This window comes from Dermacentor variabilis, chromosome 5 (genome assembly GCF_050947875.1).
Source record: "Dermacentor variabilis isolate Ectoservices chromosome 5, ASM5094787v1, whole genome shotgun sequence".
NCBI lineage: Eukaryota > Metazoa > Arthropoda > Arachnida > Ixodida > Ixodidae > Dermacentor > Dermacentor variabilis.
In genome coordinates this window covers 4,956,116-4,982,661 of record NC_134572.1, presented here as the reverse complement: position 1 = coordinate 4,982,661, position 26,546 = coordinate 4,956,116, and the positions used below count along the sequence as shown (strand labels likewise).

Sequence of the window (26,546 nt, the reverse complement as noted above, 5' to 3'; positions counted from 1 at the left end):
TAAAAAGTTACGCCGGAAGGACGAGTGAGCTCATCACGATGCCGACGTCGCACAGAAACTGTGCATGTGGTCAGAATGAAGCCATATAGTGACAGACAGTGAACATTCAACCAAACACATCTAATTCTGTACCATATACCACCTTAGTATGGGCTTAACAATTTCGTCGATTTACACACCGGGACGATGCGTTCTTGGAGGGGAGATAATGAAATAAGACAAACTATCTTTAAACAAGGCGCGCAGGTTCGTGCGCCCTCTAAGAGGACAACGGCGTATTGGTGAAAAAGATGAAGACACAATGGCATGTGCATTCGCCGCACACACTCGCATCGTAGATGACTGTTGTCGGGGAATACGAGAAAAAGAGGTGGAAGCGACACTCGAGAGAGAAAGAGAAGAAGGCATTCCTATCTCCTGTCCGGAACGCAGCAGTCGTCTTTCTATTTACTCCCTGGGCATGAGTTCGCCCACAATAACTAGTTGTGTCTGAACCACTTGAACTGTTGATTACAATATATATTCAAAATTTTATAATGATCAGCAGACATCGAAAAATCACCGGAGTTGCCCTTTAACGTCAAATGTTTCTGGCACTCCCTTTGAAGAGCCTTGTCCTTGTTCAATGCGAAAAAGTGCAGCCTAGTTAACACCACAAGCTGGATCATTTTTGCCGTGAGCTCTTTGTGATGGAGCTCACATTCCATTTGGCGGAGTGTTAAACTGCTCAAGAACTGCATAAAATCATACACACTGAAAGCATAAAGCTTCTCTGTTGAAAAAAACTAATGTGAATGCATCCTCTAGCACTTTAATAAAGTGTGGCTAACTCATCTCCAGGGTACAATAGGCCTGTCAAATTTTTGTGTGCACATACTGTCTGCATTGCATTCAGTTGCTTCTCTGGTTACTATTTCCCCTTTTATCACGTGCCGAAAGGACCTTTCAATGTACTTCAAGTCAAAGTGACCTTCAATTAGCACATTTGATGTTTCACGACCACAATTCACGCCGAGCTGAGTCTTTAGGCGGTCTAAAAAGGGAGGCCCCCCTTGGCTTTCATCATCATCATTTATTGTCCCTTAAAGGACCCTGTCGGGGTATTACATAAGGGGGAGCGTATACAAGGTAGATAATAAAAACAAAGGTCATAAAAATATAACTATGCACATTCTGCACCCGTTCTGCACCTGGGTACAAAACATGTTCGCGCTTTCGACGCCCTTAGGGCACGCCGCGTTATCTAATACATAACACATGAACAGCACAATATCACGTACTACGCACTGCAAAGTAATACAGCAACACATGTGCAATGCTTCCCAGCTTCCCAGTGATCACGATCGGTGTGCAAACAAGTACGGTCTACATGCCTACGCTTGCCCGGCAGACCTCACTGGCACTACACTGGCAAGGGCCACGCCATGGCTTGTCCTTGCACATCAGCGCGCTTCAGCACCCCTAGTAGCAGTGGGAAATTTCATCATGCATCGCACCTCTCCTTTGCACGGCGCAGATATGCCGCCCGTCAGACTGCCCTCTCCTGGCCACCGTAGTTTGGCCAAGATTGTATCCATAAGAATCTGGAGGTCTCTCCCAAACATCAGGAAAGCTGGCGTGAAACCCATCGAACGTTTTTTCCTCGTTCTTAGTGCAAAGGAGACTGCATCTAGATGCTCGTCCCAATTGTTGTGCACTTCGGTGTATGCCCCAAGTAGTGGCTTCACATCTTGATTTTGGCGCTCCATCACATTCAACAGAGGATGGCAGTATGTTGTCATCACCTACCGGACACCCATCACTGCACACGTATCTCCGAAGGTTATCGACATAAAATGCAATGCACTGTCGGTGATCAGTCGCTCTGGGAACCTATAGCAGCAAAAAGTCTCTGACAGTTTTTTCAGCACCTCCTTCGTTGTCGCTGCTCGTAGTGGGTACAGTTCAGCAGTTCCGCTGAAGTGACAAGTGATCACAAGCACAAATTAGTGCCCTCTCTTACTGCGCGGTACCAGCCTGATCAAATCGCAAGCCACAAATACCCATGGCTTTGTGCTCGCAATCGATTGCAGCAAACCTGGCGGCTTCCCACCTCTCGGCTTTCTTGCTAGGCAGACGTGGCAGGTTTGTACATATTTGCATACATCACGCTTCATGCCAGGCCAGGTAGCAAACCGACTCAGTTTCTTCCATGTCTTTGGTGTGCTCCCGTGGCCATCTATCTCGTGGTAATGCTGCAATGCTGCTCATCTGAGCTGGTGCAGGATGACAGCTTTGAGTCTCTCATTTGAGTCTTCTCTGCCTGGCATGTATTTCAGCAAAGCTCTGTCCGCATCAAGCAGATAGTCTCTTCCCTGAGATTTGCAACGAAGTATTGACAATGAGCGTCATCCTTTTGAGCCCTGATGAGCCGATTTCTGTTGAAAGCAATCTTGAGGGGCAGGCTCACCCCAACGAGATGCACATGCTCTTGGGGTTGCACCGGCAGGGCTTTCCCTTCTCCCTGGTTTCCCTGTGATGAGAGCGGCTCGGCTGCCCCCTCCTCGTCGTTGTGACTGGCCGGTGGGGTGTCATCCACCGGCACCCATTACAGCGCATCGGTGACCACATTTGTGGTTCCTTTGCGATAGCGGACCTCGAACTCGAAGCGATGTAAGGTCGGGGCCCAATGCACAAGCCTCCCGCTAGGCTCACGGAGGCGGGTCTGCTACGTCAAGGCCACGTGATCAGTCTCGATCATGAATCTTGTTCCCTCTACATACATCTAGAATTTTCAGAGCGCATAGATTACTGCCAAATATTTCTTCTTCATCACTAAGTAGTTGCTCTCTGCCATTGTCATCGCTCGGCTTGCGAATGCCGCCGGACGCAGCTCAGTCCCTTCTGCCTGAAGGAGCACTGCGCCAATTCCAAAATCACACGTGTCTGTCTGGATAACGAAATGCCTGTTGAGGTCCGGCAATTTCAGTGAGGCTGTGCCTGCGATCGCCTGAGCGAGATGGCGGAAGCTTTCCCGTTGCTCTTGCCCCCATTTTCAAGCTATGCTTTTCTTCAACAGTTTTGTCAATGGGGCTTGCATGCGTACAAAGCTGGGAATGAACAGTCGGACTTTGTTATGGCTTGCAGTCCTGTCTGCTCTCCGGCGTACGCCGGTCGCACCGATTTAGGCGCCCCCTGCCGTGTTCTTTGCATGGTCCAATGGGCGCGCCTCCATGGCCACATGACCATTACATTTGCAACTGATTTGCAAGAGGGTTGCACTACCACGAGAAAAGCTGTCTGGCTCCCCGCACGAGAAGATGGGAAGAAGGCATCTGCTTTCCTCACTTTCGTAGCGTGTGTAGGAGCGTGGGAAAATATGAACTTTCATAATTCCCACAACCGTTACAACTGCAGAATTACATTCAGGAAAAAAGCAGTACACTCTTGTAACCCCTGCTAACAAGCTGTGCTATATAGGAAAGCAAAAAAAAAACAAATGTCAAGCAGATCAACAGCAGTTGTAGGCTGCTTTAAATCACATGTAGTCAATAAGCAAGAATGCAGCCAGGTACAACATTGTGGATCAGTCACTTTCCAAATATTGCTTCCAGTGCATGTTGACTGGCTAAGCCAGCAAACAGAATGCTGGGCTACTATCCCTTCAGCGAGGTGTTGCACCAGATGATACATTACGTTAAAGTGAAGCAATGCCTGAAAGTAATCAACTGAGAGTACAGTCCCAGAAAAAGCTCTTCAAATTCAGGAAATCCAAAATTCATCTGCTCACTCTCCCCAATCAACTCTTTCTGGCATGCCTGAAAGGAAACTCCCATGTCACTGGACAGCCGGCATGTCTGAGCATTGCAATACACATGCTTCACACAAAGGTGCACAAATGTTCTGTAATTTGCACCAAAGCTCATTTTATAGGCATTTTCAGTGCATGAGCTATTCACATAAGCTTCAGGATGCACACAGACTACTAGGAGCACAGACATAGCTACATCCCCTGTTCTGCAAGCAAAGTAAAATACCTCCTGATGTGCTGGCACAAGTGTAGCACTACAATGTACAGAGGCACAGTACTTACACGGCCTCACTTCCAGCGATGATGCGAATCTATACAAAGAAGTGCCTGTGCCCAAGAACAGACAAGACAGCACAGGAACACTCCTCCTGAGCTGCTGTCTCGTGAAGCCTGAGAAGGGGGAAAAAGAAAGAAGAAAAATGGGGATTAAAAAACGCAAATGATTTTCCACAAATTTTGCCTCGTGCACCATTGTGGCACAATGCTCTTAACACTGCTGCCAGCATCCCTCATCACACCAACATTGCGAGACGCCTGGTATCTGCCAAGGCACTGCTCCTGCTGCTCAGCAGCAGTTGCCTTGCGTGCTGCATCGTGCCATGTCACCTTTCAACATGACACATTGTTAGAACACCACACAAGGAGCTTGAGTGCAATGATAAAACTTACTATCCTGTTCTATGCACCCCCTTTGGGTGAAACTGCAAATATTTCATGTGTTTTCAAATAAACTTGATGTTTTAAACTTTATGTGAGGAAAGATGCAGCATTTGCAACTTGACCATATTCTCTTCGCCAGAACATCCTACAAGCAAGAAAATATAGTTATGACAATGCAGTACCTGCCAATATCTGTCAACAGTAAACCTGTGAACTATTATAATGTTAGCAGAAAGACTTCTTAATGTACTTTCAATCAATGAATGTGTTGAAACTACTGCCATCAATAGCAGTCTGGCTTTTTAGCATACAATCAAGAGCCTGATGTGCCACACTGAATTTACTGCTGCAATACACACTAGATGTGGAAATCTTGAGCTGTTGATAGCAGCTTTTATCTGGCAAACCTCTCCAGAAAGTTTTCTTTCTTCTTTCTTTTCTCTCCTCACTTTCTGAGAAATAAAGCGAATTTAATTCAAACATGCTTCAGGCAGCAGAGGGAATTGCACATTGAAGTGTAATGATTGCACAAATAAGCAGAGCTCTCCGAACCCTAAATACTGCTCTAGCCTAAATAAATGGAGTCAGGCTGGCTTCACAAACACAGGCAATCAGTGTCCTCTGGTAGGGTGCACGTCACAGCTGCTCGCAATGTCCATCTTACAGCTCCTAACAATGTCGGCTCTCATCAGATGACGGCACAAATGCATGCTGCTGAGTACTGCAGAGGAGATAAAGAACACCCTACCACTTCCCCATCGCCAGTCACTACGCAGCTGACCTTTTCCACTGAACGCACACTTGAGAGCAGCACGATACCACTGCGCAAGCACTCAGTCACATGGCTTTCTTCATATTTCGCGGGCTTTATTTGCAACCCAGAAAAAAGGACTACGTGAGACGTATCACACAGAAAACTCGATCAGTGGTTTCTGATGGTGCTCTAGAAATCTGCGTGTCATACTTGGGATCCTCAGCCAATAATTAAAAGTTGGGTAATTACACTTAATTAATTAACGAGTGTCTCATTTTCTCTTTATTAAAGACTTGCTCCGTTACTATAGCCCAGTGCAAATAGTATGCATTTGGTTCAAATCACTTCCGCAGCGCCTTTCATTCTTAAAATTTTGGCTCAAATTACATGGCACACCATGTATACTGGTAATACAGTCTACGCTCGTTACAATGGACCCGCATACAACAGACTTTCGGATATAATGGACCATATTTCAGCCTTAGTTTGTTCTACCTGTTTTATTAATGCAACGAAGTTCACTTTTAACAGACCATGCTACAAATGACTATCGGCTACAGCAAACGAAATTAGAGGCAAATTTTTTTAATCGGACGCAGAAAACGCACTTTTGCGGTGTCGACACAGGCTGACAACTGACTTGCGAGGGTCAGCCCACGATCGCGGTTGAATATCGCGCACACGAAGGAGGAAGGAGGGGTGGAAACGCGCCGTCACATTGGGGGGGGGGGGAGGATAGTGGCGCGAGAGGAGGATTCTACTCCCGCGTCTGCTGCTTACGGCGCGGCCGCCATATCTTGAAAACGATCTGCAATGTGGACAAAGTGCTCGCCCGCACGGGCGCCGCATCTTGAAAGCGATCAGCGATGTGGACAAAGTGCACGCCAGTGCGGGTGCCGTATTTTAAAAGCGATCAGCGATGTGGACAAAGTGCGCGCATGCGCAGGCACCGTGTCTTGAAAGCAATCAGCGATGTGGACAAAGTGTGTGCCTTCGCAGGTGCTGTATCTTGATAGCGATCTGCGATATGGACAAAGTGCTCGCCCGCGCGGGCGCCGTATCTTGAAAGCAATCAGTGACGTGGACAAAGTGCGCACCAGCGCGGGCGCCGTATTTTGAAAGCGATCTGCGATGTGGACAAAGTGTGTGCCTGCGCAGGCGCCGTATTCTGAAATCGATCTGCGGTATGGGCAAAGTGCACACCAGCGCGGCCGCCATATCTTGAAAGTGATCAGCGATGTGGACAAAGTGCGCGCTTGCGCGGGTGCCGTATCTTGAAAGCGATCTGCGATGTGAACAAACTGTGCGTCCACGCGGGCCTCATCTTCAAAGCGATCTGCAATGTGCACAAACTGAGCCCAGTGCTGCTAGCTTCGTACGGGCTGTGCTTTCGACGTTTAGTTCGCGTTGAAGCGAGACACACCACGAGGCTAAATTTACTCGCTGCTGCTGCTGCGCTTATCTTGCTTAATTTGCTATCGCGATCGATGCTTCACCTTTCGAGTGAAACTGCGACTTTCTTTTTTTGTTTTTTACTTTGGATGTTCCTCACTCACTCTTTCCAATAAGGGTGTTAGAAATCACGACGAAAATTTCGGAAGTAAGGCGCTTCGGATATTATGGACTTCGGATAAAACGGGATGTTTTTTGTAGGATTATCACGGTCCGTTGTAACCAGAGTCGACTGTATACGCACACATGTTCCTTTCAGGAATTCTCTTTTTGGCCATGCAGGGGCAATTAAGTGAGACAGTCTTATATTTTAGCAGCGCATAATCAACAGCAAAAGACCTGCTACTAGGACAATCATCATAAAGATTGCGATGTCTACACTCGCAGACCTTTTTTGCTATAAAATAAAGGCTACAGAACCAATGCGCACTTCTTTCACTGCTGCTGGAAGTAGTCCCGCAGTTTTTTTACATTTTCTTATGTGGGAAATAAAAAACTATCTTTTTTTTTTGTTTTTTACAGAATCTAATTGAAACGATATGTAACATTCAGCAGTCAGCTACTGATGTTTTATCGTACTTTCAGTTTGCTCTTTCGAGTTTTCACATACCTGAGAACGTCACATGTTTTACGCATTCCTCAAGGGCAAAATGGCATCCGCACTTGCACCAACTTCAGCAACAAAAGACTCTCGAAGCACACAACACAAGTGTTTGCCACGTCTACGTGGAAACCAAGCAAATCTATCTGGAAATCGCAGCTGTCTGTATGTACTGGGTCCAAAATATTTTGCTGCGCGTGTTCGAAAAAAGGTTTTGCGCTCACTGCTGCACTGTTCTTGCTCAAATTTTGCAGAACGGTCTCATTTTGGCGTCGCCTTCGTTTAGTATAACACTTGGCACAGTTAATTGCCTGGTTTTCAAGAAACAGCAGCGTTTCAAGGGAGGCCTGCCGCGTGTTGCCCGCTCCTGGAATAGGTGACTGCCCTCCCTGAAATGCTGCTTTTTGCAGCTGACGGCAGGCAGAGACACAAGTTTATTGTTGCGCTGTCGTGGCGGCAGCATGCATACCAATAAGCACAAGTAAATTTGCCCTCTTCTCTTGAAAACGAGGCAATTAAGTGTGCCAAGGATTATAATAAACAAAGTCGACGCCAAAATGTGATCATTCTGCAAAATTTGAGCAAGAACAGTGCAGCAGTGAGCACAATATCTTTTTTTGGACACGCACAGCGAAATATTCAGGACCCTGTACGAACAAGTGAGCAAGCTGACTGCTGCATCAGCTTCTGGTCATGAAACTTCTCCACAACTTTTATATAGAGACTGAAGCTGGCACCAGAGGTGCTGGTGTAAGTAGAAGGTTAGGGGGCCTCGATGTTGTCTTTGACCTCCACTCCATAAAGGGTGGAGACAACTGCGGCATCTACTACGGCATTGAGCACGCAAATGGCGGACACCATAGAGATGCATAGCTGGCACTCGTGTGTATCTGCCATTCGCGTGCTCGACACTGTAGTAGACACCGCCGTTGTCTCCACCCTGTACAGAATGACAGCTGAGAAGGACATCAAGGCACTCTATAGAAGGTGAGCAATCCACCGCGCCCATAGGCGTATCTACCAGGGGGGCAAGGAGTGCACTTGCCCCCCCCCCTGCCCCACTGTCCAAAGTGTGTGTGTGTGGGGGGGGGGGCAAAGTATGTCATTTGCCCCCCACTTTTCAAAGCTGGAACTTTCGGCCGCATGCTGAAAGTCCAACAAAAGCACAGCTGAAGCTAAATTTTCTTTCTTAATAGAGTGACCACATAATTAATGCCTTTCTTTACTACGCATCCCCTATCTGAACAGCGAGGAATGTCTTTTATGCTTTCTCGGAACGCCCTGTAGCAGACGACGCGCAGGATTCGCCGTACTCTTGCATTTGAGAATACGCCTGGCACTGGGCAGTTCCCGCCGTAAGAAATGTCCGCTTGTGCAACTTGAATCATGCCCAGTTTATTGGGACTGCTATATCCATATTCGAATCAACTTGCTACATTTCAATCAATTCATTTCTGCACTTTATACATTAGAAATGCAAGGAACAGGTACACAAAGCTTTGTCAATCAACAAGCTTGACAGGATCCTTATACCCTTAACCTCCAGGCGAGGGGAGGTCCAGATAAAGTATTATAATAGAGTTTTAGAATAGGGGCCCCAATAGTTTGGAGCCCCCAAAGAGCTTTGCGGGTGTCAGCGTTGGGGCACGCAGGAGGGAAGAGCTTTAGAATAGGGTTTTGTGTTTGCGGATAGCGTCTTGCGCTGACAGCGCCACTACGGTGTCGAAGAAAAGCTATTAGAAATACTAATTAAATAAAATATACCATTTTACGATAGGAATAGTAATTTTGACTTGCGTGTATTTGTGTTTAATTACCAGTTAGAGGTTATTCTGTAAGCAGCAAACAATTAGTTGCCCTTAGTTTTGAGCAAACCAACTTTACGTGCCTTCACCAGCCAAACTTAGCCGTGTTAGGCCTACGAGCCATAAAATCCACAATCGAATTCGAAATCAGCGGCCTCTAATGAATCAATCTTCATAACACACGCTAGTTGAGAGAAAGCGATAACCGCATGTAGTCACTTCTCCTAGCTTGCGAACTTCACACGTTACCACGAATCGAACCCAGTTTGGTGCTAGGTTAGAGCCGTCGCTTCAATGGGTGCCGCCATGTTTGCCGACGCAAAGCTTTTGGGGCCGCTATTTGGGCTCCCACTAAATCGGTGAAATAGCGTTCCCAACGCAAAACCCAAACGCAGTTTGCGTCTCGCGCATGCGCAGTGGCTTCAACGCAATTTTTTGGGGGCCCCAAGACGTTTGGGGCCCCTATTCTAAAACTCTCTAATCAGCCACGCCCAACGATTGGTGTTCCTTCTGGTATATCGTTGGATTATCAAATGCTGGAACTCTTTATCTCTGTCCAGAGATAGGCTACATAGAGTTGCTCAGTATCTACTCAATATATTATCAGCATCAAAAATCTGATCAAACCACTTACAGGTCTAACTGTCGAATTTCTTTGTGTAATCACGACTTATCGTAGATATGCTCGTGAAAATGACCTCGGTCGAACGTGCATAGCCATTTCAATACCAATAAAACACTTACTTGATTTTTTTTCTAAAGGCATGTATCACTTCTGACTTTGACAATTTCATTTTCAGGCCGTTTCTAAATAAGAGCTACACTATTGCGTTTCTTGGCAGTAGGAAAAATAGCATAATTTCGTATTTTGAAAAAATGAAGGTCACTTTTTGGTGACGTGTACTAGAAACTTGCACTATAGATTGCTTATGTGCTCTGACAACAGTTACTGAATAGTCACTTTCTCCCAAAATTTATGCATTATACACGCCATTTAGTTTGTTTTCCCCCAGTATCTTTGGTAAAATATGTGGGGCATGGTGTATATATTTATTCGAAGTACGAAGCAATGTTCCGAGCCACCAGTGAGATATGCTTATTCTGTGTAGGTTCATTACAGCCTTTGTAGAAAGTTACATATTGAAGTGTTCCAGAGTGTCATACTGGTGCTAATCGAAATGTTTCCCAGACTCCTAAAACAACAGCATGAGAGACGGTTGAAATCCTGTGACAATAGAGATACTTTCAAGCGATGCATTGGCATCGATGCATTCCGAACAGCGTTCCTGGAACAATGCCGGGTACACTGTCTTAGCACTATTGGCACAGTGACAGGAACACTGTCACCTGTAGATGCCAAATGTGTACAGCACTAGTCACCTGATAGTTGCGAAAGTGACAGTAACTCCGCTAGTAGTCATCCAATAATGCCACCCCTAACTAGCCGCCAGCAGCCACAAAAATTATCTTCCAAGCACTTCATTATAGCATGATTACCATTCACATTAACCAATCTTACAGTACACGTCTAACCAGAAGCACCTTTAGATGCAAGTTACAGGTTTCAAAAGTCAATTTTTGTTAGTGGCTGCATCTTCAGGTGATAACTTCGTTCATGTATTTTCAGACACAGTGCAACACGGAGCTAAGAATTCACAAAGTATTGATGCCTGAATGTCACCTTTATGAAACCGAAATATTGTGAACTGTGCTAGGCAGAGCTACAAAGCAAGCTGATGCAGAATTACAGAAGCTGAAAAAAATTTGTCCAAACCCAGGGATCTAGCCCAAGTCCAATGGCTTTCCAGGGCTCTTGCTTCACCACCCGAGATAAACAGAAGGCTAGTAGATGGCAGTGCAATGCCAAACCATCTGACAAATCAAAGTTCACTAACATTAGATAAGCAAATATATTATGCAGAAATTCACAGGAAGTTTCATGAAAAGAAAAATTGTCATTCACTGATATGCAGCACAAAGCTATGGATATAGTGAAGGGTTCTGGATTAATTTTAACTACTTGGAGCTCTTTACAAGCAAGCGCTGAAATCCAAGAATCCAAGCGTTTTTTCACCCTTAATTAAATGTGGTCACCATAGCCAAGACTTTGTGCTCAACAGTAACTGCAGCAGGTTGCAGAATAGATTCGCTTATTCATTGTCACCAGTGTGTGCCATGAGGCACAGTGCAATCCATGTAGAAAGGTGCTGGGCTGGTTGAAACATATTGTAAACACATGAGTTGGTAGAGCAGAGAACACACCGTGATTCATGCGAGTAAAGGACTTGCCATTCTTGTTCTCAAAAAATGTGTCTGCAGAACACCCAGAAACATGCCAGGAAGGCCTGTGTTGCCTATGTCCAGTTCCGATACTTGAGAGTGCTAGATGTTTGAACTGCATTTCTGTCAAGGAAAGTCTTGCAAGATCCTGCAAACTGGACTTGGAAAGCCAGGAGAGAACCTATGAAACAAAAATATATACATTTATATATATTTCACGCACAAGCCACAAGCTTGAATAAATTTACCAACTTTACTCGTTCTGTGACAAAAAAGTTATTTACATGCCCTTATAACAAAAAGGGTGGTAATTTTCTATAATAATTATGATGTGTTAAGTTCAATGAATATACACAGCCTAATGTGCCATTTATATGGAAACAACACATATTCTGAACAAATTGATTAATTAGTGGTACAAGATACCATGCAAACGCCCCCAATTTTGCAAGCATCCTACGTTTGTTTTTGACAAATTTTTCACTTCTGAAACTACCAACCAAGCAAATGTATTTTGAGCTCTCGATTTCAAAGAGCCGGGCATAAATCACGCTGCCAGAGCACTCTAGAACACTCGAAAGTGTCCAGCCAAATGTACCGTGAAGTTTCGTACATAGTGTACTGAGAGTACTGTTACCTATGGTGGCCAAGTTGGCCTTTAGAAACGCGATAAACAGCAATGATCAGGTTAGTGTGCATATCTATAAAAACAAGTGACACCAGCAATACCACATACAGTACCACCACACCACAAACATTGCGGCCTACCAGCTCTCACTACCGCAGTAGGGCCGAGAATAATGTGTTGTTATAGGTCTCCTCGATTTGGCTGCACTTTTTGCACTAGTTCAGAAAAGTGTCGTGCCAGTGCAGCGCCAGTTCTTCAAGTGTAAGCATAGCGCGACACTAGCGCTCTCAGTGCAGCGGTCAAATCGAGGACAAAAGTGCAAGAACGTACAGGCTTTCGTCTGCTGCGACTGGGCAGCTGTGGCTTTTCTTTTGTTGGTGTGTGCCGCTAGCTTAAACGTGTGCGCAATGGCCTTTTTGGTCCTGTGGAAAGAATTTATGTATTAGTACCTAGAAATTAGTTCAACTTCGGCATCATTATTCAGAAAGCATGACCGAGCGCGGTTTCCACACATTTCTGAATCATATATGGCACAACGTTTCAAACGACTGACCGATGTGGTTTTTAACGTCGAGGTAGCGGTAAGCTCGTGAAAATTAATACAAACGACTGTGACCTGAGGGAAAATCCCGGCCTTCGGTGCACTTAGCAGCAGCTGAACCCGGAAAGCGCCCTTAACAAGATGCTGCGTACACATCCTGAAGAAAACTGGCGTCCGTGCTGCGTTACTAATAACAGGCGCCGTCGATGCCTTCTACCAACACCCGCATGGCCACGGAGGCGCATGTGTCGTCTGCTATCAAAAGCCTTGCACTACGTGCACGAGAAAAGAACTTGCGGAGAATCTAGTGCCGAAGTGTACATGAACTCGTGCAGCACGACGTCAAATCGAGTGCCGAAGTGCAGGTGGCGCTAGCTGCACTGGCAAATCGAGTGCTAGAGTGTTGCACTCCCTGAACTAGTGCAGAAAGTGCAGCCAAATCGAGACCTTATAACTACAAATACTCATTCTGAGCACAAGAGACAAGGTGCAAAACACAACTGCATACTGCATGTTAGCACTAAGTACTGTGTGGTGTGTACTTAGTACGCACCATACACCAGTCAGGAAAATGATAGTATACCATAAAGAGGCAAAAGAAACTGAGGAAATCTTGCAGAAAGATGAAGCTGTCATACGTCCTGGAACAGCAAGGAGCTACAATGGATAGAGAAGTTTTGCCGTTGAAATCCTGGTTTAGAGATTGAATCTGGCACTACCGCCTCACTGAGGAGCAATTTCCCTACCATCTGAGTTAACCAGGTGGCTACGAGACTGCATGACTGCTCTGGAAAGCTGCCGGTTCCAGTATGGGTTTTTCAGCAGCTCCATGCTGCTCGTGGCTTTTCGTGGAAGTACCTTACTTGACAGAAATGCCAGTGCATGTCAGAGACAATAGACAATAACATTTCCCTAGATCAACTGAGCATTACATTAAAGGGCCTCTCACTAGGGCTGTCAGAAATTTTGGTTATACACTAAAAATTATAAGGGCCACCTAGTGTGTGTTCTACTGCAAGCATCTCCAATGCAAAGCATTCTTGGTGAATGTAGACACGTTTTTTCCTGACATTTTTGCAGGCCAGTATTAAAGGCAGTGCAGTCTATCGCAGCATCCTAAACCGTGACCTAGGACTGAATTTGAAGTGCGCAGCTGTTAACAAATGCCCAGATAGGGCCCAATGCGACTTTCAGACCTGGTAGGGCACCTATAAAATCACTTATTGTTTGACACAGCCCCTCTCAGACTCTAGGCATAGCGTGCCTGGGTTCTTCCCCAAGTGTGCGTTATCATCTATAATGATGCACGTTGGGCACACTAACTGGTAGATCCACCAGTGATGTCACCAGCTAAGACAAGGTCAAAACAACAATCAGTCAACCAATGGACATTCAGTAAATATATCAAGTGATGTGCATACATATAATTTCACACAGTCTAAGAACACCAAGCTGTAAAACTGCACATACACCAACGTCTCTAACAATGCAATGTCAAATAAACATTTCATCTTCACCACATGAGGTGTAAGTTTTGCTTCAGAAAACTACCACGGTTTGCAAGTGTCCTTTTACTACCAAACAACAATGCTTTGCCTTACATAGCACTCAGCTGTAATTATGGCTTCCAAATTCTTATAATGGCCAAGACAGGAGCAAATGAAGTGTCATAAAGCAACGGTGCATAGAGAACTTGCCCAAACAGAGGCTCTGTCAAGCTGCCTCAGCAAGCGTGCAACATGCTGCGTCCTGCTCCATCAGAAGTAAGGAATCACATACTCCACATGCTCATCAGGGCAGCAGTTGCAAAAGCATTTGCTCCATAATACAAAGAAGGGGTAAGGCGTGCAGACACAGACACAACAGGAGAGAAGTGGACAACATGAACGCCGACTATCAGCTGAAGGAAGCACCGAGGCTAAAAAAAGAACGAAGACACAAAACTCATCTGCGCATGCTCTTGAAAGGTAGCACCACGTGTCAATCGGGTGCACTTGCCGGTCTTTGTGAGAGGTAACTGTTAAGGAATTTGATCTCTTCCTTATGTAAAGTAATCGAAGGCTGACTCACACATGATTCCGGCATTATTAATATGCCATGCCTCAAGCATAAGTCGCGTATCTTCCTTCCTATGCCTGTACAATATTGCGCATTCATCTAACTTAGGTGTGCAGTTACAATCTTGGCAATGCAAGGAAAGATTCTTCTTTTCAGATTCCCTTCTTTACATTATGAATCCTTACCAACTAGCTCAGCTTTCTGTTGTTCTAAGCTTCACTTGCTCCCCTGATGAAGAACAGTTCCCTTGTCAAAACGTTGGCTTCAGCAACATTCCTTGTTATACCACAGGAAGCACCATGCATGTGATGTCATCTTGCTTGCAGCTCATGTGATCTCCTCAAGAGCATTAAGTACAAACGCCATGCAAGCGATCTTGCACGCAACAGCGACAAGAGACGCAATGGAGATGGCTGTCGCGTTCGCTCGTCATCTACAAGTTGTACGCCATGCGAGCGATGACTTCAAGCGACGTCTCCCCAGTGTTGCCAATATGAGGGCAGCAATATAGGTGCCAAAGCTAGCATGACGCGTGCTTTATTAACTTAAGTTGATGTGTTTTACTGTAAAAAGCAGCATAAAATATTTCTGAGTCTTGCAGTAGGTTTTTATCCTTGCACGTTTAAAAATTCAATCGTTTGCTCGTTCCGTGTGACAATCGGAAGTACTTGAGTTATGTACATCCAGTTCCGGCTTCACACTATTGGCTAGCCGCTCATAGCACTTCCGGGCAACGACCGACGCATTCTAGATCTGCAGAACCAAGCGATCTGTTCACGCGACTGTCGCTCAAAGCCGTCGCTCATCGCTATCGCACACAAAATCGCGCTCACGGGGTTTAGCCTTTAAGGTTGTTTGAGTTTTCAGCAGTTTTCACGGCGTATACCGCACAGTACTCTGCAGACACGATTGTCACCACAGGATCTCTACAATGCGACAGTCTGCAATGCCCATACCTAGTGAGGATTCCTCACGTGCAAGCACAATCATATTTTTACCCAGCAAAAGAGAGAATTAAAAAATTTAAATTATGGGATTTTACGCGCCAAAACCACTTTCTGATTATGAGGCACGCCATAGTGGGGGACTCCAGAAATTTAGACCACCTGGGGATCTTTAACTTGCACCTAAATCTAAGTACACGGGTGTTTTCACATTTCACTCCCATCGAAATGCGACCCCCGGGGCTGGGATTCGATCCCGTGACCTCGTGCTTAGCAGTCCAACACCATAGCTGAATTAACACGCCAACCTGGGCGAGTAGGTGATTGAACATGTTCCTATGGGTGGGCAGCGCAACCCACCATAGCCACTAAGCAACCATGGCGGGTGAAAGAGTGAAATGGTCTCCGTGGCTGGCTTAAGTGCGAAAATAAATGCTTATATAAGCATCAAGCCTGTGAAGTAGCTACATGTCAACAATATAACATTAAAGACAGGCTTTCTGATCACCACCACACTTTCCTAGAATGCAAGGTGCTGGTAAGCAAGAGCAGCACATTATGGTTCACACTACTCAATCCATTACTCACACTGCAAAAGCTTTCAGAGCACAAGACGTCACTCTGAGGGTCTTGCTTCCCATGCCGCTGGCAATTTTTGGCACTGCGGTTGGTACGACCCGTGTTTTTTTTTGCAACCAACGATGCAACATGGCTCAGCGGGAACAGGACCTAAAGAAACAAGGAGCGAACTTAGGGAGCTGCATTTCAATTTCAGTTTGGCTAAACTGGTTATGAATGAGTTGTTCCTACCACTGAAGCAATCTTGGCAAAGCCTCCAAACAGGACATAAGCAGACGACGTGAGCACTTGGTGGTTAGCAGCTATGACATGTCCCAGCAAATTACTTCAAAGATTTTTCAGTCTACATGCAGCTGCAGGCACCACCTAATCTTAGAGGTCATGACATTAGAAATGCGCATTCTAGGTCATGCGTCACTTCCACCGAGTGTTAAGAGCAGCATTTTTTTTTTAGTTTCTGCATCAAAAACAGCAAGCTTTTTGTGATGCTTTCACTCGTATTTCAAATGTAAAATTTTGCATGGAGACTTCTCTATATCTACACTATCTTTAACTATGATTTTTACATACCTTAAAATTTGTGGCAGTTAGCCTTTAAATTTGGCGATTGTGTTGGACTATTATATGCACAAAGCAATTAGTTAACAATTTGTGGAAACAGTGTGCCAGAAAAAGATGTCCGACTCATTTAGTCTCCCGAAACTGATCTGCCGGCCATGTCATGCTTGTGAGCATGCCACGAATGCAGCTTTATTTTCATCACTTTCTTACGCTAGTTAATCTCGACACCACATTGATCTGCCTGAAGATAGTGCTGCAGGGTCCCCTTTTTAAACAGAACTACAAAATAGACACGGTAATGATGCGATGCCAAGCTGATGGTACAAGGTGTGCTGATGATTATATTGTTACGTGTAGCTGACGTACGAGTCTACAATATATTTACACGTAGATAAGCGGTGGCAATGATGGCGACGCTATATCAAGCGGTGGCCACACTGTGGCGGCTGTTCCGTAGCATCACCCCCGGCAGTAGAAGCGCCGTCCCGGTGCTTAATCTACACATCCGCGGCGAAAGGTGTGTGATATGGCTTGAGTCTCGCCACGTGAACGATGTCACTTGCAGCCGACGATGACGCTGAGAGGCTGGCGGGGATGACTTCATACGTGACATCGGTCACTTGTCGCACAACACGGTATGGGCCAGTGTAGCGGGACAGCAGCTTTTCGGAAAGGCCCACACGTCGAATGGGGGACCAGAGAAGCACCAGAGAACCCGGAGTAAATTGTACGTCGCGATGGTGGCAATCATAGAGGCGTCTCTGATGCTCCTGCGAGGCCTCGAGACGGGTGCGGGCGAGCTGGCGCGCGTGGTCGGCGTGTGCGATCGCGTCGCGGGCGTATTCAGTGGTTGAACGTGTGGCCGAGGGCAACAATGTGTCCAAGGGCAACGCGGGTTCTCGGCCATATAGGAGATAGAATGGTGAATAGCCGGCGGTGTCGTGACGCGATGAATTATACGCGAACGTCACATATGGTAAGTGAAGATCCCAGTCGTGGTGGTCGGTCGCGACGTACTTGGATAGCATGTCGGTGATGGTCCGGTTGAGGCGCTCCGTGAGGCCGTTGGTCTGTGGGTGGTAGGACGTGCTGAACTTGTGCTTAGTCGAGCAGGAGCGGAGGATGTCCTCGACGACTGCCGACAGAAAGCTGCGGCCACGGTCAGTGAGTAATTGGCGCGGGGCACCGTGCACTAAAATGATGTCATAGAGCAGAAAGTCAGCAACGTCAGTAGCACAACTTGTCGGGAGGGCTCTGGTGATTGCGTACCGCGTAGCATAATCAGTAGCGACGGCGACCCATTTATTTCCGGAGCCCGAGAGAGGGAACGGTCCAAGAAGGTCTAGACCAACACGGAAAAAGGGTTCCGGTGGGATGCCGATCGGCTGAAGACATCCAGCTGGAGGTGTGGAGGGCTTCTTCCGGCGCTGACAGGGCTCACAAGCGGCAACGTAGCGCCGCACGGAGCGAGCGAGACCCGGCCAAAAGAAGCGACGGCGTACACGGTCGTATGTGCGCGAGACGCCCAAGTGTCCAGCCACGGGAGCGTCGTGAAGTTGTTGGAGGACAGTCGACCGCAAGTGGGATGGAATTACGAGCAGAAGGTCACGGCCGTGTGGATCGAGATTGCGGCGGTATAGTGTCCCTTCCTTAAGGAGAAACATCCGGAGAGAGGCGTCGCCAGGCGTTGACTCCAGATGGTCGATGAGGGCTCGTAAGGAAGGATCGCGGCGTTGCTCATTGCCAATTTCGAGCAACTTGGACACAGAGAAAACGCAAGTGATGGTGTCCGCATCAGCCGGGTCGTCGACGGGGTAGCGGGACAAACAATCGGCATCCTGGTGCAAGCGTCCCGTCTTGTATACCACGGAGAAGGTATATTCTTGCAGGCGTAACGCCCAGCGAGCGAGTCGTCCCGAGGGGTCCTTGAGCGAGGATAGCCAGCAGAGCGCGTGGTGATCAGTGATGACACAGAAGGGGCGTCCATACAAGTATGGGCGAAACTTGGCAACAGCCCACACAAGAGCGAGGCACTCGCGCTCTGTGATTGAATAATTGCGCTCGGCGGGTGATAGAAGTCGGCTGGCATAGGCTATAACGCGATCATGTCCACGCTGGTGTTGTGCTAATACTGCTCCTATGCCGTGACCACTGGCATCAGTGCGAACTTCCGTTGAAGCAGACGGGTCAAAATGGGCCAGAATTGGAGGCGTGGTAAGGAGAGTAGTGAGCTGCGAAAAAGATGCGGCATGGTCAGGTCCCCAAGAAAATAGGGCGTCTTTCTTCAAGAGGTCGGTAAGGGGACGGGCGATGGTCGCAAAATCCTTCACAAAGCGTCGGAAATATGAGCACAGCCCTACGAAACTACGAACGTCCTTGGTAGACTTCGGAACAGGAAAGTTCGTAACGGCGCGAATCTTGTCCGGGTCAGGTCGCACGCCTCTGGCGTCCACGAGGTGTCCAAGGACGGTGATTTGGCGGCGAGCGAAGTGACATTTTGACGAGTTCAACTGGAGACCGGCGTGGCGGAACACGTCAAGAATCGCTGAAAGGCGGTCTAGATGCGTGTAAAATGTGGGTGAGTAAACGATGACGTCGTCCAAATAGCACAAACAGGTGGACCACTTGAACCCCTGAAGCAAAGAGTCCATCATTCGTTCGAAGGTGGCGGGCGCGTTACAGAGACCGAAAGGCATCACCTTGAACTGATAAAGGCCGTCAGGGGTAACAAATGCAGTCTTCTCTCTGTCCATGTCGTCGACGGATATCTGCCAGTATCCGGACCGTAAGTCAATAGAAGAAAAATAAGTGGCACCGTACAGGCAGTCTAGAGCGTCATCAATACGTGGCGAAGGGTACACGTCCTTTTTTGTGATTTTGTTCAGGTGGCGATAATCTACACAAAAACGCCACGTTCCATCCTTCTTTTTGACAAGTACGACGGGAGAAGCCCAGGGACTACAAGAAGGCTCGATAATGTCCTTGGCAAGCATCTTTTTGACTTCCTGTTGGATAACAGCTCGTTCTGACGCAGAAACGCGATATGGACGACGGTGAATAGGGTTCGCATCGCCAGTGTTTATGCGATGGGTCACGACGGACGTTTGACCTAAGGGTCGATTGTCAAAGTCAAAAATGTCACGATAGCCTTCAAGAACGCGGCAAAGGGCTGCAGCTTGAGCAGGTGTAAGGTCAGAGGAGACCATCTTCTTCATGTCGACGTCAGTACTGTGCGATGACGTCACGGTATGGGCTGAGCTGTAACGATCTTCCACTGTGAATGGCTCGACCTCATCATCCTGCAAAGCGCGAATTATAGCCAAGGAGAGCCCCTGAGGCAGAACTTGCGCGGTTAGCGCGAAATTGACGAGTGGAAGGCAGGTGCGGTTACCAGTAATTTTCAGCACAGTGTGCGGCACGATAACACCATGTGTAAGCATAACGGCCGGAATTGGTGCGGCCACGTAATGGCCGTCAGGTACAGCTGGTGAGGACAACAAGTCTACGTGTGTCATAGAGTGAGGTGGTAGGCGAATAAAATCTATGCAGCTCAGATGGCTGGGAGGCGGGTCCACAGGGTCGGCAAGAAGAGGCAAGTCAAGGCGAAGTGAGCCGGCCGAACAGTCAATGAGGGCAGAATGATGGGCAAGAAAATCCAGACCGAGAATGAGTTCGTGAGGGCAATGCTCGATGACGGTGAAGAGAACGACGATGTGTCTCTCAGCAATGGTGAGTCGGGCAGAGCACATGCCAACAATAGCGACAGTCCCTCCATCGGCGACTTGTACGAATCGGTTCGGGGCAGGCGTCAGAACTTTCTTGAGCCGACGGCGAAGAGCAGCACTCATAATGGACACATGCGCCCCGGTGTCAATCAACGCGCACACAGGAACATTGTCGACGAGAACGTCCAAAAGATTCTTGTTCGTCGGTAAGGTGAAGCGAGGATTTTGAGCCAATATCGTCTTTGCAGCTTCACCTCCAGAAGCTGCGCTGTCTAGTTTTCCGGTCGGGGGTGCGGCAAGTAGGTCGGAGAAGGAGCACGGCGAGACGGGGGCGAGCGAGATTGACGACGGGAGGGAGAAGGCGAGCGGGAGTAGCGGGGTCGTGTCAAAGGCGTCGCAGGGTCAGATGATGGGGTGGGCATAGAAGGGGCGAAGGAAAAGGACGCACTAGAGAGGCGAGGGTGGTAATTAGGAGAATAGCGTGTGGGGGAAGTCCAGCGGCTGCGGCAGTGGCGAGCGACATGTCCAATGCGTCGGCAGTTAAAACAGATCGGCTTGTCGTCCACGGTTCGCCATTCGGAGGGGTTGCGCTGTCCATAAGAGTAAGAAGGGCGCGGTGGGGCCGTGCGTGGAGAGAGAGGTTCCGAGCGTGCGGAACGAATGGAGTGCAGGCCGACGTTGGATAACTCTTGACGGACGATGGCCTGGATCAAGGAGATTGTCACCGGAGAATGATCAGGTGACGGAAATGAAGGGGCCGCCGGTTGTGCCGCTTCGACCTCACGACGAATAATGCGGGTCAAGTCACATCGCGACGGCTGGTGGAAGAGGTCGTCACAGGATGACGTAGCAGCTGTGTTGGGAAGTCGCGTGATGTGCTGGGATAACCGGCGGCTTTTAGCATGCTCAAGACGGCAGCACTCCTTGAGGATCGTATCGATGCTGGTGAGGTTGGTAAACACCAGTAAATTGAAGGCGTCGTCAGCAATCCCTTTGAGGACGTGATTTACCTTATCGTCCTCAGACATGGTCGGGTCAGCCTTGGCACAAAGGGCCAAGACATCGAGAATGTAGGACACGTAGGACTCGGTCGACGTCTGTACACGTGTGGCTAGGGCTTTCTTGGCATTGACTTGACGACCGAAGGGATTGCCAAAAAGGTCGCGGAGCTTCTCTTTGAAGAGATCCCAGCTCGAGATCTCCTCTTCGTGAGTCTGGAACCATGCAAGTGGAGCTCCGTCGAGGTAGAAAACAACGTTCGCGAGCATAATAGTCGAATCCCACCTGTGACTGGTGCTGACACGTTCGTATAAGCGGAGCCAGTCAACATCAGGACTGCCGACTCCGTTGAAAACACCAGGATCCCGAGGTGGGGAAATGGCGACGTAGGTCGGGGCTGCAGCCGTAGACGGTTGCGTAGAGGAAGTGCCGCCAGCAGGAGCCGAAGTTGCACTGTCGCCGTTGCGACCGCTGCGAAGCTCCATGACGGGTACGGGGAACGTCCACCTCCACCAAATTAATGTTACGTGTAGCTGACGTACGAGTCTACAATATATTTACACGTAGATAAGCGGTGGCAATGATGGCGACGCTATATCAAGCGGTGGCCACACTGTGGCGGCTGTTCCATAGCAATATCGGACATAGGATGTATTGTTTGGCAACCTTCTGACAGCTGCAACTGTCAAATAATGTTCTATGCGCAGCACATGTGGCTCCATTCCCTGACATGACACCAGGCAAGGTAAGCAGGTGACATCCACAAGTATGATGGAGCGCCTCTGGGTAGGCCAATTTTCGGCGATGCAGACTGTTGACCTCATCACGACTATCCTGAAGAATGGTAACCGAGCTGGCTGCTCATTGAAGGATGCAAAACAGCCTGCAGCAGGCCGATATCGAAGGCACTTTGGCGGCATCACACACCCAAAAAAGAGACAGAGTTAGGGTGCACAAAGCTGTGAAGGTGGTCTGAGTTAGGAGAGATTGCGGCACAACCATTACGTAGTCTTGGAGGTAGAGATATCGTTGTGGCCAGTGCAGTGTGTCCTTTGAAGAAAATTAACCAGGGAGCTGCAACGGCACACGAAAAACAAGGTTGGCCACCAAGCAGCCCCCAATGTTTCAATAGGCTGCTTCCGGGCTGAGAAGAACTATGGGCGAGTGGTTCACCCAGAGTTCCCTGTTGAAGCATTCTGTAAGGCATTCATCAGAAGCAACTGCTTATCAGCACAGCTAATAGCTGTAAACCATGGTGTAGCAGTGATTTGCAACTATAATACAGGTTAGGGACAGTATTACGCCAGTTGATCTCAATGCCTTTGTGATTTGCCAGAGGAGGGTGCTGAAAATCTCTTGGTAAACTGTGTTACATTTGTGAACTTGAGTGTTTATTCCGTGATTTTACATTATAAATCATAGAAGGGTCATCTTTGGAACTCAGACAAATTGTAACTAAGCTCATTAACGGAAGTGCAGCTTAGGTAATACAGTCGACTGCCATTCATCCAAGCACCTTGAGGCTACAGAAGATTTTTGTTTACAGTTGTCATAGCGAAACATAATGCAAATGGGACAAGCACACAAGGAAAGAACATTGACAGAGTGCTTGTCTGTCCTTTCTTTCTGTCCTTGTCCCGTTGGTGCTCTTTCACTGTGACAGCTTAAAGACTTGCCCCGCTAATGATCCTTCTGTTATCCAAAGTAGAACAAAATGTGGACTGAACTAGCCGTAAGTCTAGATATGCCCAATATATGAGAGTGAATGAGCAGATTCAATTAAGGAGACAAGGGTGAGAGCACTTACTACAGTGAGGATATCACAAGCACAAACATGTGATAAGGTTGGTGGTATCAAATCACAGTCACACTACTCAATGTACACAGCTTTCTGGATGCCAAAACAACATGGCCCTTGGCTAGTTGGTGTGAACAAAACACTAAAAAGATGAGGACAGACAACAGAGCAATCAACCACACTCAACGTGTTCAATTGAAAATATACAATTTTGAGGATCTTCTCAATAATCATCACCCTATCAGCCTTTTCTGGCAGAAAGTGTGAAACAACAAAAAGCTTTGCTTGAATTATGCAGCTCCAAATATATTAAAAACATGGCTTGTATGCTTGTATTATAGTGAAAAGCACAACCTGGCGTGTCCCGGACGGACAAACCTAGGCTTATGTATTTTATCATCTATATCAGGGCTGCACAACTCCAAATCAGTGAGGGCCAAAAGTAGCATCTCTGGGAACCTCACAGGCTGCACTTTTATGCACATCCTTGTGGAAAGGCATTCTGTTAGCTGTAATTGCTGTTGTCCTCAGCAGTGACAAATCAAAAAGGGGACATGGGGCTCAGGCTATAACTGACTCTGCAGTAAACCTCGTCTCCCAGTTCTCTGTATGTTTTGATGAGCCCCTCCACCTAACGCTGACATGGATCAGCACCTGGTCTGAAGCACACCTTGTAATGCATGCCATGCCAGTTCTTGAAGATAGAAGGCAGCTCTTGTACAGAGTTATCAAAAGAAAACTGGGTCTCCCAGACTTAGGGAATTACAAAAAGAGGCAACAATTTCAAGGCATTGTTAGCTATGTTTCCATATTAGATTTGTTTTTATTAAGCTTCCTATAAAACTGAAGCAGGGGTTGGTTACTCGGTACGCCTTCTTGGTCCGGCGAACACTGCAGGTTGATGCAGCTCTAGCTGCACTGTATAGCCGCAATATACCGGCGTCACTAAGGAAGGATCACCAAGAAAGTGGTCACTCTGTTTTTCAACTCTGAATGACATGGAATGCTGTCGGAACTGTGCTGGTAGGTTGTCAACACATTCTAAAGATTTCCCACATGAATTAAATTTATCCTTGAACTGAACAAAAAACATCCAATGTTGACAGTTATTAAAAAAGAAGCAATTCACATCTCAGATTTTAAGTTTCAAGCATGACACAGACATAAAAATGTTGCAGCTTTTGTCATTATAATGGAAGAGAAGATGTGTTCATCATAGCCATATGTTTAGGACAGGCTGCATATAAAAAATATCAACCTTGGTCACTTTATTATGAGCTCCTTAAGATGTGCCAATGAAGAGCCCCATGTTATATGCATGACTCTGTAGAAAGCCTCAACAAGTGTCATTGCAGCCAATGTTAATAGATCCAAGCAACCTTGACTGAAGCTTACTTGAGTGGTGCTCGCCGAAATGTGAGGAAATTATTGCCAAGATAGAAAAATAGAGCAAACACAGCAAACAAAACTCATCTATTTGCATTCAATACCATTTGCAATCATTCAATCAAAACTTGTTCGGAAAGCGTATGTTAGATTCAATTATGGATGCTGCAGGAGTAATGTGGTCAATGCCTTTGTAACTTGATGAACAAGTTCAGTGGTCGTGTGCCATTCTATCTGCTCCTAACAACAGATCACAAGCTCCAACACCTTTTTTGTTTTAATGTGCCAGTTGCCGCCACCGGTTAATGTCTTCGCTTTCGTGTGACAAAAAAAATACCATTTTTCTCATCATAAAGTTTTTCTCCAATTGCAACACCACCCAACCATAGTTGTCGGAACTCCAAGTTGTGTAGCCCCGATTTAGAAAAAGTGCAGACACCTAGTCAGAACAGCCTACTACGGCGATTACATTGTCAATACTGCAAAATATGTGCCGAAACTGTCATGGTATCAGGCCAGGCAGAATAACAGAAGCATTATGACTAATTCCACATCACATTATTTGCTTCACAGTAGTCCATGGCTCATACTACATATTAACATATTGGCCTTACTCCAAAACACATCAAATGAAATGTGGTAAATAAAATGTACAATTTTGTTGAGAAGACATCAGTTCATATCTGACCAATTCAGAGAATAATTAGTCGTTAGACGTGACTAGAAATCAACGAGTAGCGATACCATATATCATTATCAAAAAATTTGCCACAGAAAAACACACACAAAAAAGAAATAAAAACGAAGGTGCTCAAATCACATAGGCAACGATATGTGTACCGAGCAAGCTGTAAGAGTGAAGTGTACGTCATTTCATCATCTCAAGCGAGGCATTGTCTTAAGAAACTGACCCTCTCGTTTAGTCTTGCAAAAATTCCGTTACATTTCAAACCAATGGTAGTTGTCCCGGAGCATGCACATTGTGTTTAACTACACTGCACTTAGATATTTTTACAGTCTGACAAAACACAGGCAATATATCTACGTTTTAAATAAAACACATAAAAGACTAGCACGCACGTGCACAACGCACGCTGGTGCACTCGGTTTCGACCTGGCAGCATATCACGCAAATAATGATGTTCCCCGTGGGCGCACAGTTCTGGCAACGGGAGCACACATGCAGCCGCGCCTGAAGACGCCGAATAACGTAACACACAGCTTATTCCACAAACGGCAGACCACACGGTTTCAGAGTGTATGTAATACACGAGCTTCCAGTAATCGTGCCCCGATGCTAATCCCGTCCCTACATATGTTTGTGAAGTGTACGCGCGAGTGGCATCTTTTCTTTTTTTTTCCCTTTCAATTGAACCTATTCAGAGAACGAACAGCACTCAAATGAATGCGCTGAGAGCGCCCAACATTGGTTTCAGTGCGACACCATCCGCTAAAGCCACTACTCACCTGACCTTGCAGGCCTACAGCGTGGCACATGGAAAGCATTGCGGGTGCTTGTTACAAGTTTCAGTCAAAGAGGCGCTACGTACGATCCCTTATACAACACACCTTAATAAATAACAGTAGGCTAAGGAAAATTTGGCAAAATCGTGCGGTTTCATCTGGAGGCAACCCGAATACCGGCATTTAATGACTGCAGCGCCATCTTAAGAGCCTGAACGTCTTGCTAGGCTCGCCGTGCGTTATAGAGCAAGTTTACAAATTATTGGCGCTAGTAATTGCTTCATAGGCTAACGAGTATGGTCTCTTTCGCATCATACATATCTTGAGGTACTGCTATCCTTTAATTATAATATGTATAACCAAAGCAGACAAGTATTTTGGACTAATTTGTTTAAAATGGTCTAAGATCTTTCTTTTTGCTGCTGCGTACACCGTGCGCTAAGTTATGGTAATTAATGTCCGTTCCCGTGCCAAATTTTATACTGTTTATACACAGAGAATATGTGGTGCAACTACCACAG

General features: G+C 46.8%; 1 protein-coding gene across 5 annotated transcripts in view; it reads right to left on the bottom strand.

Annotated features, from left to right (window-relative positions):
• The window catches only part of YME1L (ATP-dependent zinc metalloprotease YME1L), a 156,842-nt gene extending 130,595 nt beyond the window's left edge, over positions 1-26,247 (bottom strand). For 3 of the 5 annotated variants that reach the window (XR_012828390.1, XM_075691599.1, XM_075691600.1), the window contains exons 1-4: positions 26,029-26,246; positions 16,102-16,242; positions 11,352-11,523; positions 4,073-4,180 (exon numbers count right to left, since the gene is read on the bottom strand). Coding sequence is in view for 4 of the 5 variants with exons in the window: in XM_075691599.1 (XP_075547714.1) it covers positions 4,073-4,180; positions 11,352-11,523; positions 16,102-16,242; positions 26,029-26,067 (460 nt within the window). In the remaining variant the exon portion in view is untranslated. Of the gene's footprint in view, positions 1-4,072; positions 4,181-11,351; positions 11,524-16,101; positions 16,243-26,028 lie in introns of all 5 variants that reach the window. The other 2 variants (XM_075691602.1, XM_075691601.1) reach the window with 2 other exon arrangements.
• Positions 26,248-26,546: the final 299 nt, after the last annotated feature.